Source organism: Benincasa hispida, chromosome 1 (assembly GCF_027475165.1).
Source record: "Benincasa hispida cultivar pf3 chromosome 1, pf3_genome.v1.1, whole genome shotgun sequence".
Classification (NCBI taxonomy): domain Eukaryota; kingdom Viridiplantae; phylum Streptophyta; class Magnoliopsida; order Cucurbitales; family Cucurbitaceae; genus Benincasa; species Benincasa hispida.
The window spans coordinates 29009086-29027155 of NC_143478.1; the positions used below are offsets into that span (position 1 = coordinate 29009086).

General features: G+C 34.2%; 1 protein-coding gene across 1 annotated transcript; it reads left to right on the forward strand.

Annotated features, from left to right (window-relative positions):
• The first annotated feature begins 1547 nt into the window (after positions 1–1547).
• QC (glutaminyl cyclase) lies at positions 1548–7036 on the forward strand. The gene is made up of 11 exons (XM_039021521.2): positions 1548–2050; positions 2540–2596; positions 3337–3372; positions 3736–3800; positions 4212–4275; positions 4548–4665; positions 4921–5018; positions 5706–5776; positions 5854–5881; positions 6101–6152; positions 6539–7036. Exons 1-11 carry the CDS (start codon positions 1775–1777, stop codon positions 6649–6651), a joined length of 978 nt encoding a protein of 325 aa, XP_038877449.1. The 5' UTR covers positions 1548–1774; the 3' UTR covers positions 6652–7036.
• The last annotated feature ends 11034 nt before the right edge of the window (positions 7037–18070 follow it).

Genomic DNA, 18070 nt, shown 5'->3' on the forward strand with positions numbered 1-18070 from the left:
AATTAATTGATTAATGAATTAATTAACAATAATTTACCAAAATTAATATAAATACTTATTTTCAATAATAAGTAAGAATCTAATAAAATATTTACTTAATTTATTTTTACAATAAAGATTTATTAAATGAATGCAATTACCTATTTACATATATTACTAATTAATTAGCTAATAATATCTTAAATATATTTAATTAGTAAACTAGGATTATTTAAATTTAATTAGTATAAAAACTCATTTTTCAATAATATTAATTGATTACATATATTTTTATTATCCAACAATTATTTATTGAAATTTTGATAATTTATTATGAATATATGATTTTATTGATTATTTATAATTGGTTAATTATTTATTGCGAATTTTTCTTACTTCTTCATTATTAACCTATCACATTTAAAAAAAATATATTACATATTAATCATTAATATTGTTTATTATTATATCATATTTTTAGGATAATTGTTTTAAATGATAAAATTATTATAAAATACTCTCAAGTATAGCAAAATGTCACTATCTATCAGTGATAGATCGAGATAAACTAGTATCATTAAGCGATAGATTGCGATAGACTTCTACCACTCAATGATCGAATATCGTAGTCCATCGCGATCTATCATTGATAGACAATGACATTTTGCTATATTTTAAATAAGTTGGCTCATTTTTCTTTATATTAAAACAACTCCATATTTTTATCTCATTTTTCACTTATATATATATATATATATATAACTATTTAATTAAAATTAAAATTACTATAGTTGAACTTAATTAATTAAAAATGGTTGAGTATTAGATTATAATTAATATGACACTCATTAAATATATTAATTGATTGTTTTTAATAATAAATTACTCAAATTTTAAATATTTATAAATAAAATTATTATTGATTCTTAATTAATTCATTTTTATCAATATATTGAATGATATTTATTCTTTAATTAATTATTCTATTGAATTTAAATAACATTGTTATGTTTAATTTTATAAATTAAATACAAACATATTTTTGTTCCTAAAATTTTGATATCATTTTTCATGCATAAACAAACACGAACACTCTATTCCTCAGGTATTCTATTCTTTTATTCACAAATATCTATAAAAATTTAAACCAAACGACCTCTTGAGGGATGAGATGTATGTATAATTAAATAAATATCCATTTGTTTACCATCTTAAAAGATGATTTCACCATCCCCAACCTAAGTTTAGAAAAAATAATAAAAATTTTAGAGGACAAAACTTTGAAGGTAAATTAAATTAATTTTGTTTTAGAAAAGTTAGTAGAACAGATAAAATCAAGGTTTTGAATTATTCTATAAGATTGTAAGTAAATTTATAAAATATCATTTGAAAAATATTAACAGAAAGAATTATAAATAAAACATAAATATTTTAGAGAAGTTATTAAAATTTTCAAATATAGAGTAAAGAAACAAAGTGGGAAAGAAATAGAATTTAAAATGACTGTGAAAATAGGATATTTTCCCCAAAAAAGATATTTTAACTATTTTATTGTAAAAAATATATTTATTATTACTATTATTATTATTATTCGGTTTGAACTTTCCATATCAAGTTGAATCAAAATTGTCGACGGGAGAAGAAAGAGGAGTTGGCGACGAATCTCCAATGGACAATACGGAGTCCATCAAATTCAACTCCAAACGGAGCGTTATTTCTTTTGTCTCTCAATCCGTATGTTCCACCTGATTCATTTCTCTGTCTTCTTCGCTATCAATGCACAATCCGCCATCTAATGGCGGCCGGATCCTTGAAGAGGAGGCAGTCTAAGCGATCGAACTCCAAGCCCTCTTCTGTAGCCATGACTCCTCGGCCTTCTTATCAACGTTTCCTTACCCCTAGAAATACTGCACTTCTAGTTTCCATTTCTTTGATTTTCTTTGTTGTTCTGGTCTCCGGCATTTCTTTGAATGTATTGCGTAGATCGCCCAAATATGAAGTTCAATCGCCAATTATTTACTCTATCGAGGTTGTCAACGAATTTGCTCACGATCCTGGAGCCTTTACTCAGGTATCCCAATTTCTGAGCCATTTTGAATTTATAGTTCATTTTTTTTGGGTTCAGGAGTTTGAATGTCAAGATTTTGTATGCTACGATTTGGATAAGTTATCAAGATATTGGCTTAGGAGAACTTTTCTTTGAAGCTAGTATCATTATACTGTTGGTGTGGTTGAACGTGGTTGAAATTCACTTGTATTGTTTATTCCTACACACGGACACACACTGATGCACATGCATGGAGACAAGGTCCGAAGTGTTTGCTTTGTAATTCTCTTTCTAAGCATTTTGCCTCAAATCAAGACGATTTATTTATCTATTCCTAATCATTGTGTTCTTGTCTACTTTTAATTGACTATTCGGTAGTGTTATTTCAGGAAACTGAATTTGGAATATTGGCTCATCGGATGAGCAGTGCATGTTGTTATCTATAGGAATGTAATATTCACAAGTCTGATTCATAAGTATTGATTTTGACACATCTGTCTCATGATTCCCCAGGGACTGGTTTATGTTGAAAATGACACCCTATTTGAGTCAACTGGCCTTTATGGACAGGTGAATTTGCATTTGTCATTATACTGGCGCTCTAAATACTTTGATTGCCTGCATTAGTTCAGGTTGTTTCTATTAAAACGTTCTCTCCTTTTCTTTTCTTCATTACTGTTTCCTCCCCTTTTTCCTGATTTCATGGTCCGGGATTACAATTTCTACCGAGAACTTTTCATTATATCATCATTTATTGCTTCTGTTTACTTGCCTGTTTCCTAGCATAGTTAACAATTTTGTGATTAGCAATACTACTTAGTTCGTTATTTCCTGTGCCCTGAAATCCACATGGTTTTATCTGAGCATTTTCTTCTAAGTTTTGGTGAGCAATTTATGATCATCTTGTCCTTATTTTGTAGCTATATCTCAAATAGCCGTAATTTGGCATTGCTATAATGAATTTAAATATACATCATGGCCTTATGTTGGGATTAGCATCTTCCCTTTCACCTTATTTCAACCTCACGCTAAAATAGATTGGGATTAGAATTTGAGGAATGAATTAAAGTTTTTAATATGTAGTTTCCCCTCATCCATCATTTTCTTCTTTTTAGCTAAATTTGTAATAGCTGTTCTGAACAACTAAGTGAGTGTAAGCAGAATGTGTGTTTACCATTCAGGAAACTACTACATTTTTAGCTGCTCGAAATTATCTATTAACTTGATGAATATTGAATTACTCTGGTTTTGTTATCCTTCAATTTTATTCTCGTGGATTTTATTATGACTTTATATAACTTCTGTTGCAGTCATCCGTTCGAAAAGTAGCTCTCTCTACTGGGAAGGTAATTTTTCATTTTCAGATTTCTCACATGCAATAAAATAAAGTGACACATTTATGTTCTTTTCATTATTTTATTCATGTTGTATATCAGTAGAATTATTTAAATTTTTGGCCGATGTTTTGAGTTTTGATGCTGAAAGAGAGCTCCAGTGAGGAGCTTTTGAAGTGCCTGACTTTTCAGACATTTTTCCTCTTTTTTTGCCCTCCACTCTCTCTCTCTCTCAACTTGACTGCATTTTCCTCAACATTGTTTCCTTTTCAACTGATGACTAAAGAAACTGTTTGAGAGATACATTTCAGCATTTCATTCCATTTTCTCTGTTTATTTTATTTTTTTTATTTATTTACTTATTTACCTCTACAGGCTGAGGTTCTTCACAAGATGGATGACACTTACTTTGGGGAAGGCTTAACGCTTCTTGGGGAAAGGTTTGTGATGGTCTGGATACTAATTGCATTGATTTTGTTGCTGATTCAGCAATTAAGATAATGGTAGTTAACTTTCCTAGTAAGTTAGCGTTTGGATATTTTTGTTGAAGGAAGTATGACAAATTACTGTTTGGATGTTTAATCAATAACCATTTAAGTATGAAATCAAATGCTCACTTCTTTCAATTGAATAAAAACCAGGAATTTAATCGGGTGTTTTGTATGCTTATGAAACTCAGTTATTTACTTATTTTAAAACCTATATTTTGTGAATTTATATGCAGGCTAACTTTTTATTTCCCCGTTCTTACTTCACCGTGTCATATGTATCTCTATTCATTGTAGCAGTTAGAAATATATCTGAGGAGTCTTCAAAATTGCTAATTTAGCACTTTCTATATGCTTTTGTAGGCTGTTTCAAGTAACTTGGTTGAAGAAAACTGGTTTCATATATGACCGAGACAATTTAAGCAAAGTTTGTGCTTCATCTTTATTCCCCGTTCTTCATTTTTATGAAAATCACACATTTCTTACCTATGTTAAAGTTAGAGCAAATTACATTCTAGGACCCTTTCCTCGCAGGCTTTTAATTATATTTAAGTAGAGAGGTGCTTTAAATTCTAATGCGTTGAGATATCATTTATGAAATTCTTTTTTTTTAAATTTAAACTATAAGATGTAAAAATATAATGTTATTTCTCTCTCTCAAAACAAAAAGATATAATGTTATTTTTATTCTCTGTCCAGGTTAAGGAATTCACTCATCACATGACTGATGGTTGGGGATTGGCAACAGACGGAAAAGTTTTGTATGGTAGTGATGGAACATCAACATTATACCAAATTGATCCAGAGACATTTATAGGTTGCTCTCTTACGTAATTAATAGTATTTTATTCTAAATGAAATTCCGTGTCTCTAAAAGCTTGTATCTTCTGTTCCCAACTGGCATGAAGATTTTGAAGCATTCTTGCCTCATGCCTCACATTCTTAGTGTAACATTCATTACCTAAATATTGTTTACTGAAGAAACAAAAGTTATCATAATTTTTATTTTTTAGTTTAGCAAAAACTATCTCGTTACTTAACATTCATATGGCCATTTTCCCAATTAATGCAGTTACTAATAAATGGGTTGTGAGATATCAAGGAGATGAGGTGCATAACCTCAATGAGCTGGAATTTATCAATGGAGAAGTCTGGGCAAATGTTTGGATGGTATATTCTCGAAGATATTTATTTCTTTTAATGATTTTCTTTCTGTGTGTAAATTTCTAATTATCTTTCTAAAGTTTCTAGAATCTTGAAAGAATTTTGCTCTTAGGCGCACCTTTAATTATTGTTAGCCTGCCCGTTGGCTTTGGAACTTTTCATATGCTACTTAGTGGAATGTGGTGTAAGTTCACATGTTTGGTCTTATGGCGTTCTCAATCACATTTATATATCCATGTATTGATTGAAACCAAAATCTATATTAACAAGTAAATTCAAGTCTAAGAGTAATTCAAAATTGTATACATTCTTTGACTAACAAAAAATGATAATAGAATCTTAAAATCATCCAGATCATCAAAATTGTTGTAAAGATTGCTTATTCCTTTTTCAACCAATGGCCCAACAAAGCACAGAAACGATGTATTTCCATTTTCCAAAATGTCTTCATCATTTTGCTAGCGACACCATTGTGTATTATTCCATATTTGTCTTTTGGAAGATATTGTTTCTGGCATGCCATTCTTTGGGGCCTATCTTGTCTGACCAACATTTTAACTATTAATTTTTTACATTATATGATATACCGTCAAATCGAATATATCTGATGAAAATATTAGATAGATGACTTTTCTGTCGGCCTTTATTTTTCTCTGCAAGGTTATAAGATTTAATTTACGTTCCATTCTGTAGACTGATTGCATCGTCAGAATCTCAATACGTGATGGAAGTGTGCTTGGATGGGTTCTCCTCCCGACTTTGAGGTTTTGCATTTAACACTATTGTGCTTAGCAGAATTTTTGTGAATTCACATTAATCGTACTTATATTTCCTGTTACAGACGGAAATTGTTGCGAGAAGGGAAACAAGTAAGCATTTCAATCAGAATTAAAAAACTATTTCCCCGTTGATTATGGTCGTGATATAATATATTTATTGGATGATACATTTGACAAGTTGTCGAGGAAATCTAATGTTCTTGAAACATTCTATTATCATTTTCCATTTTTTTTAATATATCAGTTGACAATGACATTTCTAGGGTTTCAATTCCTTAATTTTGTTGGACCCATTGTTCTTACTTACAGATTGATGTTTTAAATGGCATTGCATGGGATAGCAGCAAGAATCGCCTTTTTGGTAAGAAACCTAGATTATCTGATATCTTATTTGTTCATTGATACTTAAGTATTGTTATTCTAGTATCTTATTCACTTTAGAAAGAAAAATATAATTAAATAAAGAGAACATAATATGCAGAATAGAATTATTGACGGGTCCAGACTTCGACGTCAATTTTTTCTTTGCCCTTAGATTATTAGTCCAGCAATATACCTGAAACACCAATTTCACCGACATTTCAATGTGAAAGTATATCAAATTTCTTAAATGCAATGCTTTATACATTGAGCTTTGGACGACTAAAGTCATTAATGTCAGTAGATCTTGTTGTTTTGATGATCATGAACTACTTCACTCAAAATCGAGTCGGTTATCTACGCTCATATATATCTCCACTCTTCCAGTGACAGGAAAGCTATGGCCGAAGCTCTTTGAAATCAAAGTACAGCCATCAAAGGAGCATTATGGCGATGAAAAGATAAAGCAACTTTGCTTGCGAGAGCCAGTTACATTTTGACAAACATTACGGTGACGAACAAGAAGAGGTCTACATCCACCGGGCACAGTCGGTATATATATGACGTTCAATTTTATATCCATGGTTCTTTGGTAATCTTCTGCCTGCACTTGGCTTAATAGCGAAAGAGATCACTTGTTTATATTATGTTTTCGAGTTTCAACTATATTACTAAAGTTATGTAGTTATAGTATGAATAAACAGTCAGAGGCAGATAATATCTGTAGGATTTGTATTTACTGGTATCCTTTGCTGTGAACTTTGGACTTAAGGTAGTTTAGTTTGGAATGCACAGCACTGTAATTTTTGTTGTATTTTGTTCTATTAGTCACAAAACATTTAAGGTGAAGAAAAGTTACACGATAGAATGAAATTTTTTATACTATCTCCATTAGGCCAGCATTTAAGAATTACGTAGGATTCACGAAATAAATGAATAGTAAATTAATAAATTATTTGATGATGTGTCAAATAAGTAACGAGAGTAATATGTACTATAATAATACTAAAAAAATTTCCTTTTAAGGCCCGTCTCTAATTTCTATTTGTTTATTTATTTAATTTCAGAATAAGGTCAGTGTTCGTATGAGGTTCTGGAGAAATGTATTTCGTGAAGTTTGAACTTTGTATTTGCATTAGTTTTTTATTGTGTAATCTCTAATATTTGAACATTTAATTATTTCTCTCGAAAAATAAACTTTAATCCTCTGGCTTGATGATCTTTTTGGATGATCGGTTTTTGGGCTCGATGATCTTTTTATATGATCGGCCTTTTGAACTTGTTGATCTTCTTGGAGGAGTGATCCTGAGACTGGTTAATTTACCTCTAGCTTGTTGATAAGTCGGAATCGTCTTCTAGCTTGTTGATTAGCTTGGGTCAACCTTTCGTTTGTTGATCGGCTTGGATCGACTTCTACTTGTTGAATCAGCTTAGATCGGCCTTTGGTTTGTTGAATCAACTTGGATTGGCCTTTGGCTTGTTGATTGATTGGGATTGACCTCTGGCTTATTGATCTACTTGGATTAACATCTGGCTTGTTGATCGATTTGGATTGGTCTCTAGTTTGATGATTTTCTTGGATCGGCCTCTGGCTTGTTGATCTGCTTGGGATCGACCTCTAGCTTGTTGATCTGTTTGGATTGGCCTCTAGCTTGTTGACTTACTTGGATCAACATCTAACTTGTTGACCTACTTGGATTGGTCTCTAGCTTGTTGACCTACTTTGATCAACATCTGGCTTGTTGATCGATTTGGATCGGCCTCTAGCTTGTTGATCGATTTGGATCAGCCTTTAGCTTGTTGATCTACTTGGATCGGCCTCTAGCATGTTGATTTGTTTGGATCGATCTCTAGTTTGTTGATCTATTTGGATCAGCCTTTAGCGTGCTGATATTCATGGATCGACTTCTAGCTCGTTGATTCTTTGGTTCTCTATGTTTGAATGTGTATGCTCGGCTTGAGGAAACGGAGCACATGACGTTCATGAAGTTGAAGTCTTAGAAGAATGTTTGTATTCTCAAGACTTAGCTACAAGGAGTAATTTAGGAGCCAGGGAGACTTCCGGTTGTAGAGAATTCTCTTAGGCTCTCTAGAGTCTAAAAATTCTGGCCATTCGAATGAAGGAGAACTCTTCTGTTTACGTTCTCTGGTGGGCTTGGTGGATTTGAGCTTGGTTAGTCCATAGGCTTGGCCCTTGGCCCAACTAATTGGATTTGACTTCAACTCTAATCTTAATATTTAGTTGGACCAAAATAATTAATTTGATCAACAGATAAGACGAAAATACATGACATCATCAGGATTGGTTAGTTATTGTCTTCAATTTTAATCCAGGACGCATGTCAAGTTTTAATTAGTCCCAAATTTGATGATTTTGTATTTTCACCATTAATTTAAGAAATACTTGACAAGTTGTGATTAATCCAAAATTTTGCATTCAACAAATGACCCTTTTCGAGATTTATGCATGTTTGTATAGTGGGTGAATCTCGAAAAAAATAATTTGAAATCAAAGTATGATTTTGACATCTTTAATTTCATGCACCATCTTGATCAAAATATGAGAATTTAACTCAAAATTTTTATTTGAATTGTGTTTGCTTGAAACATTTTAGACAAAGTAAGATGAACTTTAGTCTAAGTATTGACTTTCTATTTGGGAGTAAAATTGAACTAAATGAGAAAATTTATGTTCTACTTTAATTGTAAATTGAATTTTGAGGATCTAAAATTTTGCCAATCTTTTTTAGATTTGGAACATATTCAATTCTAGTTGCATATTTGAAGTAGAATTTTGACTTCGTCTTTCCCTTTACTTTGACTTTGATTTGATGGACGTTTGAAGTGTGTCCATATTTTGATTCGAGACAATACTTAAATTATATCGAAGTTTTGACATGGGGATGAAATTTTGTTGAGAGTAGTTTTGTCTTATTCCAACTTTGATTTGACATAAAATTTGGAGCATGTCAAATTTCGACTTGGTTTTAGGATATAATTTTAGATCAATTTAATTAAATAACTATATATATTAAATATTATATAATATATATAACCATATATATTATATAATATTTAATATATATTAATTAAAGTTCTAATTTAATTAAATAATTTTTATTTAATTGATTAGTCCAATAATTAAATAATCATATATATTAAATATTATATTAATTTCATTAATATGCAATTGATTTGAACAATTCAAACCATTCCTCTTACATATCTTTTAGTGAGCTAACAAGGGGACCTTATGTATCTACAGATAAGCTCCAATGATATATGTTGAAATAAGGAGTATTTTTTCTAAGGGCGTTTTAGTCTTTGTCCGTGTTCCTACTATTTTCAGATTTCTGCCAGATCTATTTATATCTGAGTTTGGGGTGTTTTGTAAGTGTGACAAAAATTAATAAAATTCTCCTATCATAGTTTTTTCTTCCTAACCTAGGGTTTTCCACGTAAACCTGATGTTTATTTTTCTTTCCCTTATTTTTCAATAATATAATATTAATTAATTAAAATCTTTAATTAAATTAAGCAATTTTCATAAATACAGGTCACTTCACTAAAGACCGATAGCTGCACTCTTCGCATTGTAGACTTATTTTTGTGTCCACAAATATAACCAATCAACAGTAAGTCGACCTTTCACAAATTGCTCATAATTATAGCTGGGTCAAAATACCCTTTCATCCTTGTAGTTACATCTAACTCCTTAAATACCACTTATCTCTCTAATGAACAAATAGTTTATAATCCAACTATAAACTAATACCTCTCGGGCCAGTGAGAGGTTGATGTCTCAATGTTCAAGACACGGAATCAGCTATTAAGGGAGCAATTTATCTACTTTTCCTAAGGTCGGGAAAGAATTAATTTCATCTTGTGTAGTTGTGTTCCTAGCTCCCTACTTAGACAAGTTCCCAAAATGGTAGGCTTGTTGAGTCTACTAATGTCACACCCCCTCCCAGACTACTCTCTAAGCCTAGGAAAGAACATGACTGCAACAGTTATCAACTATTTTGCTGACACTTACTGCCTAATAACTCTAGCGGAAATAACTCTGATACTAACATGCAACCTCATACCCAGCGGATGCCTCTATGGCTAAAAACATCAAGTTTACACACAAAATATTTAGAGATATTACATTACTAGTTTCATAAGTCCCGATGCCTAAAACCTTAGTCCCTATATGCACAACTGTAACATGTGTATAATATTTACAGTAACCACCTAACAGACAGGTTACAATAACTTTGTCTTTGAGTGGAAGAGCAAATGTAGAGCTATGGGGATTTGACCGCTACCTGGGGGAAAGAAAAAAGTTTGAAAACGGGGTGAGCTTGCTAGTCCAGTGAGTGACTTAAGAAAGAAAACTGATTCTCATGCAAAAGTTTCAATAAAGAGATTAAACTTAAATATAAATTTCTACAATAACCTTATACTACAATATAACCATTTTCCAAGCATAAAGCATATAAAATTGTTTTCATTATAAAATATTAAATCGTTCCTTAGTTGAGAATAACCCTACTGTGGTTAAATCCCAACGTCAACTGCTAGTCAAAAGAGAACCATTTTGCTCAATCTCCGACTTTAACTACCTACGTGCATGTGGCCATAACTAAGTACCATCATACCTTAGTTACTTTTGTTCAGATACCTTCTCAAACGTCCCCCAGTATCGAGCTGCTCGGATACCTTCTCAAATGTCCCTCGGTATCGAGTTTCAAGTAAAACTAGTCATACAATGACTTTCTCTTTAAAGCATGTAAAACATAATGCATAGAAAACATGTCTTTAAAGATACTAACGCATGCTTGGTGTAATTAACACACACAAACAGTTTTTCAATAAACTTTCATACATAGCATGCGTATAAAACATAATTCATGGTTTGCTTAGAATTTACTTTGCAAAACTAGCTGGCATGAGAATAATCTTTCTTTAAAACATGGTTTCTGTAAAACATTATAAATATTTAGTCACTCATAATTTTTAGAATTATTCCTCAAGGGTAGATATGCTTCTATCACTGGTGTCAATCCTGTGGACACAAAAGCATATATTAGCTACGATCCTCAGTCTCCCTTTTGAGACTAACCCTTATGTAAGCTTTGTGTTTAGCCTTCCTCTTGAATACTTTCACAATAACGCACCTTGCTGTAGGTTTAGACACTTAGGAATTCCTTTGAGATTTGGCTCATGCAAAACTTCCAACCGCTCTTCACAAACATAATACCACTTATGCAACCATACTTTTCTCTCTAAATGTTCTTATAACTGCATATGGTCGTCCCCAAGGCTGCTTATGCGTCCAAGACTCCACTGCAAGCTCTCCTTGGCCTACACAGCAGGTCCAATGCACGGAAAAGCTCAGCCCTTGATTTGTCCAAGCGTTTCCTTCGAGCTGTCAGCTTATTCAACTCAAGCAGTTGCCTGCTTGTTCATAAAATTCTAGATTCATCTTACGAAATTAATAACTAGAATTATAGAGCTCATCTCAAGATATTTCCTTCTACAAACTTGTTAATAATTGTCTCATCAAGATTACTTCAAAATTTCAGCTTCAAACTCTTCGTGGTCTGTCCTAGGGACTCAATTCCTTAACGATGGCCCGGATTCACCCGAGAACAGAACCTCTGGTCCTTTTTCTCCTTCTCCGGCCTTAATCCGATGAGGACTTCTTTCGACAATGTCACCTCTGAAAGTAGACTCTCAGAGCTTTCCAATGACACCAAGAAGTCTAACTTTTCATACAGGAAATGATCAAACTGATCGTTTGAAGTTCGACCTCCCCTTTTTATACTACTTTCCACCACTTCTCATTAAAGCATAGCATGACACTTCATTTTTCATGGAATTAAATCTAGTGCTAAGGACATATGGTGTTTTTAATCGGTGATTAATACCTGTCAACACAAGTCCAATCGTTTAGCTCATCGTATAGTGACCTCTCACTGATGCTTGTCACCCGACGATCTCGCTCTCGCCCAACGCATAGCACACGGCCTATCGTACAGCTCTCGCCCATGGTGCAGATCTCGCTGGTGCCCATCGTGTAGCGCTGACGCCCATCGTCTAGTGCAGCACAGCTATCATCTAGCGCCCATGCCCATCACATAGCGCCATCGCCCAGCATCATCGTCTAGCGCCGCACCTTGTCGCACGATCGCCTACCGCATCGTTGAGCTCCGTGCATTTGCTACACGATCGCCTACCTCATCGCGTAGTGCCGCTTATTTGCTACACGATCACCCAGTGCGTGCAACTCCAACGTCCAGTGCCCATGCTCGCAGACACTTAAGACTGCCGTGTGCTTGTTAACCTCTCAAGACTTTGGCTACCGCATGCCTTCCCACGCATAGCTTTTCCTCTCAGCCATACTTTGGCTTCCTTTAACGCCCAAATAACCTCTCAAATGAGCAAGGCCAACGCATGGCACAACACTTAGCCAATTTTCTAGCCTCCAATACAAGGGGTTATACTTAGCCAATTTTTTTCAAGCTTTACCCAAGAGTCAAGCTTTCAAACTTAAACTTTTCTTCTAACTTTTCTTCTAACTTTTCACCCTTTTCTCTAGAATTACACATTAATACACACATCAACCTACTCACTACACTAGTCTCATTAGGGAACATACACAAGTAGAAAAATTAGGGCTCAAGATTCACAACTAACAAGGTCACTCTCACCCATACAAACCAAAGGATTGCCCTCATAGACAAGAGTTCACAATTCACTCAGGATTAAGGTCAAGTCACTTAGTGAAATGTAAGTCTCTTCTAGTAATGGTGTTATATAGAGAGAATATTCATTTGGTGGTCCGGTCTTATACAAATTCCTTATATAGAATACCTTCACTCATATGCCTCCATATGAACAATAAGGATCAGATCATTTGTAGCACATTACAATAATTGTAATATCTAAAAAGAAGACTGTATTCATAGTATCACCAGGATAAGGTATCAAACCTTATCCATCTACTATAGACCATTTAGGTTATCACTTAAACATGTTCCACCTATATATCTCCACATACATGTTTAAGTTTCATAAAATAACCTTGGATTTTAGTTTATTGGGTTAATCTAATGCAGTCTAAACATTAACAAAATATCTCTTATTTTATTAGATGTATAATTTGTTTTACAAACTACAAGATACACTCAATTTAGGACATTAACTCCAACAGTGTGCAAGAAGAAATAAGGATTTAGGGTTTTTTGGGGAAAAAAAAAATCTTTTCTCCTTTATCTAGATTTTTTACTTTTTTTTTCAGTTTTTCTCTTCAATTTTTCTTTTCCTTCATTTTTTTTTGTTTGGACTTTTTTTCATTAAATCTTTTTTTTTTCACTTTTTTTTTAAAAAACCTTTTTCACAATTTTTTCATCTTTTTTTTTCTGGTAGATATGTCTGAGTAAGTTAAATTGGACTTGATCTTTCATATGTCTTGAAGCCAACCATACCAAACTTGACCTTGCATAGAGCCAAACGAACTAGACTTGATCTTTTAGATGAGGCAGAGTTAAGTAGACTGGACATGATCTTTCAAATGAGGCGGATCTAGGTGTATCGGACGTGATCTCGTATATGAGAAAGAGTCAAGAAAATTGGATGTGATCTCGCATATGAGGTAAAAGCAAAGTGGTTCAGACATGATCTCGCATATGAGGCGAAACCAAGTGGATCAGATGTAATCTCACATATAAGATGGAGTCGGGCAGACCAAACGTGTTCTCTCACATATGAGGCAGAGCCAGGCAGACCGAACATGATCTCTTGCATATGACGCAAAATCAGGTGAACTGGACGTGATCTTGCATATAAGGCTGAGCCAAATGAACCAGATGTGATCTCGCATATGACGCAGAGCTAGACAGTCTAGACGTGATCTCGCATATGAGATGGAGCTAGGTAGACCGTACTTTTTGCCTTCCGCATCAAACTAGACCTTCTTCCTCTAGCAGACTAGACTTTCCGCCTAGAGTGTTAGACTTGGCTTCAAACTTGAGCATGAAGATTGCATCACAAAGCCTTCGAACTTGAGCATGGAGATGACATTGCAGAGCCTTCGAACTTAAGCTTGAAGAAGCATTAGCAGATCTTTAAACTTGAATTTGATTTTAAAGCAAAGCGACCTCCAATTTTGAACTTGAAAATGAAGTGAAACACTATTTCAGGTGAATAAAACCTCAACGTTGAAGATGAACCTCAAACTTTAGGCGAGTGATACCTCGAACTTAAAGCAAGCACCCAACACTGCTTCTTTATTTAAATGAATGGAAAGATGATCAAGTTTTCTAGCAAAAACCCTATTGTATGCATCCAACTTGTATAGTATCATGTAGACGATATGCATCTTCAATTTTTTGTATCACACCTTTATTAGGGATGAACTTCTTCAATTTTTTATGTTTTTCCCAATAGGGATGAACATTTTCAATTTAAAGTTGCACTTCTTAATGAGAATTAACAACATCAATTTTGTACTATCACACTCAGGGTGGTTGTGACACTCTTATTTTTATGAAAGCGTTTGACAGACTGAACTTAAATTTATTTAAGTTTCCTACATACCCTTGAAGGAAGGGACCAAGTCATAACATAGTTCAAATCATTTTCTTTCTGGATTTTCTTGGAAGTGACCATAAATAATTTGTCCCATGTAAGCATCCCTTGAACTTTTGGAAACATTGTAATTAGATGTATTTCGATCTTATATGTGAGAAAAAAAGATAAAGGTAGAGATGTCCCACTGGACGTGCCAATTTGTTCGTACGAGGTTTTCGAGGAAATATGTTTCGTGAAGTTTGAACTTTATATTTACATTGATCTTAGTACTATGAATAAGATCTCTAATATTTGATCATTTGGTTCTTTCTGTCGAAAAATAAACTTTAATCCTTCAGTTTGATGATATTCATGGATGATCGGCCTTTGGGCTTTATGATCTTTTTAAATGATCGACCTTTTAGACTTGTTGATCTTCTTGGAGGATTGTCCTTTTGAACTTGATGATCTTCTTGGAGGATCGATCTTTAGACTGGTTAATTGACTTGAATCAACCTCTGGCTAATTGATAAGCTTGAATCGGCTTCTAGCTTATTGGGGTTAATGTCCTAAATCTCGTAGAGTCCTGTAGTTTGTAAATACTTGCATGAACAAACATTTTTTGATTTATAATATATGATATTTTATTCACTTCAGTCTATAAAATATTTGATATTTTAGTTGCATTAACCACAAACCAATAAACTAAGATCCATGGTTATCGTTGTAACTTAAACATGTATGTGAAGACATACAAATGGATCGTGTTTTAAGTGATAACCTAAATGGTCTGTAGTATATGGATAAGAAGGGATATCTTATCCGGGTGACACTACGAGTGGCCTGCTTTGTAGGTGTTATAAATGTTATAAAGTACTAAAAATTACCTGATCCTGATCATTCGTGTATTAGACATGCGAGCGGAGATATTCTATACAAATGAGTTTGTATAAGACTGAACCACGAAATGTTTAGTCTCGTTATATAACACCGTTCATAAATGGGAATTTCATTTCACTAGGATGACTATAGCTAACATGACCTTAATCCTGAGTGAATTGTGAACTACTGCCGATGAAGGCGGTCCTTTGATTTGCATGGGTGAGAGTGGTCAGATCGCCGACTCAACAAGCCTACCATTTTGGCGATTTGTCTGATTGGGAAGCTGGGAACTCAACTATACAAGATGGAATTCACTCCCTAAAAGTTTGATTCCGAAGATTGAACAATGTAGCGCCACAACCTCTCTTGACCCCAGAGGGGTTTGGTCATAGTGAGACTATGATCTATTGTTCATTAGAGGAATCAGTGGTACTTAAGAAGTTAGATATAACTATATGGGCAAAACGGTAAATTGGCCTAACTATACTTACGAGCGATTTGTGAAAGGTCATCGTACTATTGATTGGTTATATCCAATGGACACAGAAATATATCTGCAGTACGAAGAGTGTAGCTGTCGGTCTTTAGTGAGTGCCCGACAGTTAACGGATGGTGGATAATGTGATTAAAGAATTTAATTAGTTATTCATGTACCGTATGGGTGGAAACGGTTCGAATCGATTCGGTTTGGTAGTCAAACCAAACCGAACTGAATTTTTTAATATGTGAAACCAAAATGAACCGAATCGCATGCGGTTCGGTTTGATTCCCAATTCAGTTTTGGCATTTAAAAAAAAATCATGTTATTTTTTTAATTAAAAATGGTTCAGTTCGGTTTGGTTTTAAATTCGATTTTGTTCTTTAAATTAAAAACAGTTCAATTTTAAATTCAGTTTTACTCTTTATATATATTAAAAACGGTTCAGTTCGGTTTCAAATTTGATTTTTGAAAGTGAAACCGAACCGAACCAAATAAATTCGGTTTCAAAATTTCTTCAAACTGGATCGAAGCACATTTTTCGGTTTCACTGAGTTTTCGGTTCAGTTCAGTTTTTAGAAACGGTTAAGTTTTTGTAGTTTGAATGACCACCGCTAACGTACCTGTTGAATGAAAAATTTTGGACCAATCACAAGTCACCACGTCGTTTGCTAAATTAATGACGAATTTCTAAATCATTGACTTTGGGTCCAATTAAAAGTTGACACATGTCCCGAATTGAATTGAGGACAAGTTTCGATGACGTCACACGGATGAATCAGATGAGATTAAATTGGTCCAATTTGATATTACTATTTGGGCTTAAAGTCCAAACTACAAAAAAAAGTTGAATTGGACCCAAATTTCAGATCAGGCCCAAAACCAACTAATTGGGCCCAAGGGTCAGGCCCATGGACCAACCAAGCCCACCTGAGAACTCTATAAATAGAGAAGTTTTCTTCATTTGTAAGGGCAACATTTTCTACACTCAGAAGACCTAGAGAGAATTCACAAACAAGAAGAGGACTCCCAAGACTTCTGAAGCTGCACTTCTATAAGGCAGAAAACCTTTGAAGACACAAATACTCTTCCAAGACTTCTACTTCAAGCTTCCAAGACTCCTAAAGTTGCACTCGTATAAGGCAGAAGACCTTTGAAGATACAAATACTCTTTCAAGACTTCTACTTCAAGCTTCCAAGACTCCTGAAGCTGCACTCCTATAAGGCAGAAGACCTTTGAAAATACAAATACCCTTCCAAGACTTCTACTTCAAGCTTCCAAGACTCTTGAAGCTGCACTCCTATAAGGCAGAAGACCTTTGAAGACACAAATACTCTTCCAAGACTTCTACTTCAAGCTTCCAAGATTCCTGAAGCTACACTCCTATAAGGCAGAAGACCTTTGAAAACACAAATACTCTTCCAAGCCTTCTATTCCAAGCTTCTAAGACTTCTACTTCAAGAACGTTCGGTACTTTCCTTCTCCAAGTCAAGCATATTCACCCAACTGAGAGAGAATCAGAGGATCAAGTATTAGAGATCGAACCACATCGCATCAAATTAACTCCAACATCAACACCAACTCAAGTTCAACTCCACGAAACACGTTTCTCTGAAAACCTCGTGTGAACAAATTGGCACGCCCAGTGGGATCTCTCTACCTCTCATCTCTTTCTCAGCATTCAAACAAGCCAAATGGTGCCTAAGAAGGTGGCATCCAAATCTCCTAAGAATATGGCATCCAAAGCTTCCTCCGCAAAGGCCTCATACAAGGGATCGGTCACCCGCAGCTGCTCAAAAGAAAACACGCAGAAGCAAGAGCAGAGCTCCCCCATCGCCCACGACATCTTGAAACAAATGATGGAATCCCCACAAAGTGGGGTTGTCATCAAGGAAAACCCCTTGTTCGACAACTCTACTTTCGCGCCCGACGGACCGGAAAGAGATTCATCACCAAATGTAATTTCTGTCATGATGGTGGATGTGACGGCGGAAGCGGC

Coding starts and splice junctions, on each gene's coding strand:
- QC (XM_039021521.2), top strand. CDS start 1,775: ATGGCGGCCGGATCCTTGAAGAGGAGGCAGTCTAAGCGATCGAACTCC. Junction 4,276..4,547: donor ACCGAGACAATTTAAGCAAA/GTTTGTGCTTCA, acceptor TTCTCTGTCCAG/GTTAAGGAATTCACTCATCA. Junction 5,882..6,100: donor TGTTGCGAGAAGGGAAACAA/GTAAGCATTTCA, acceptor TCTTACTTACAG/ATTGATGTTTTAAATGGCAT.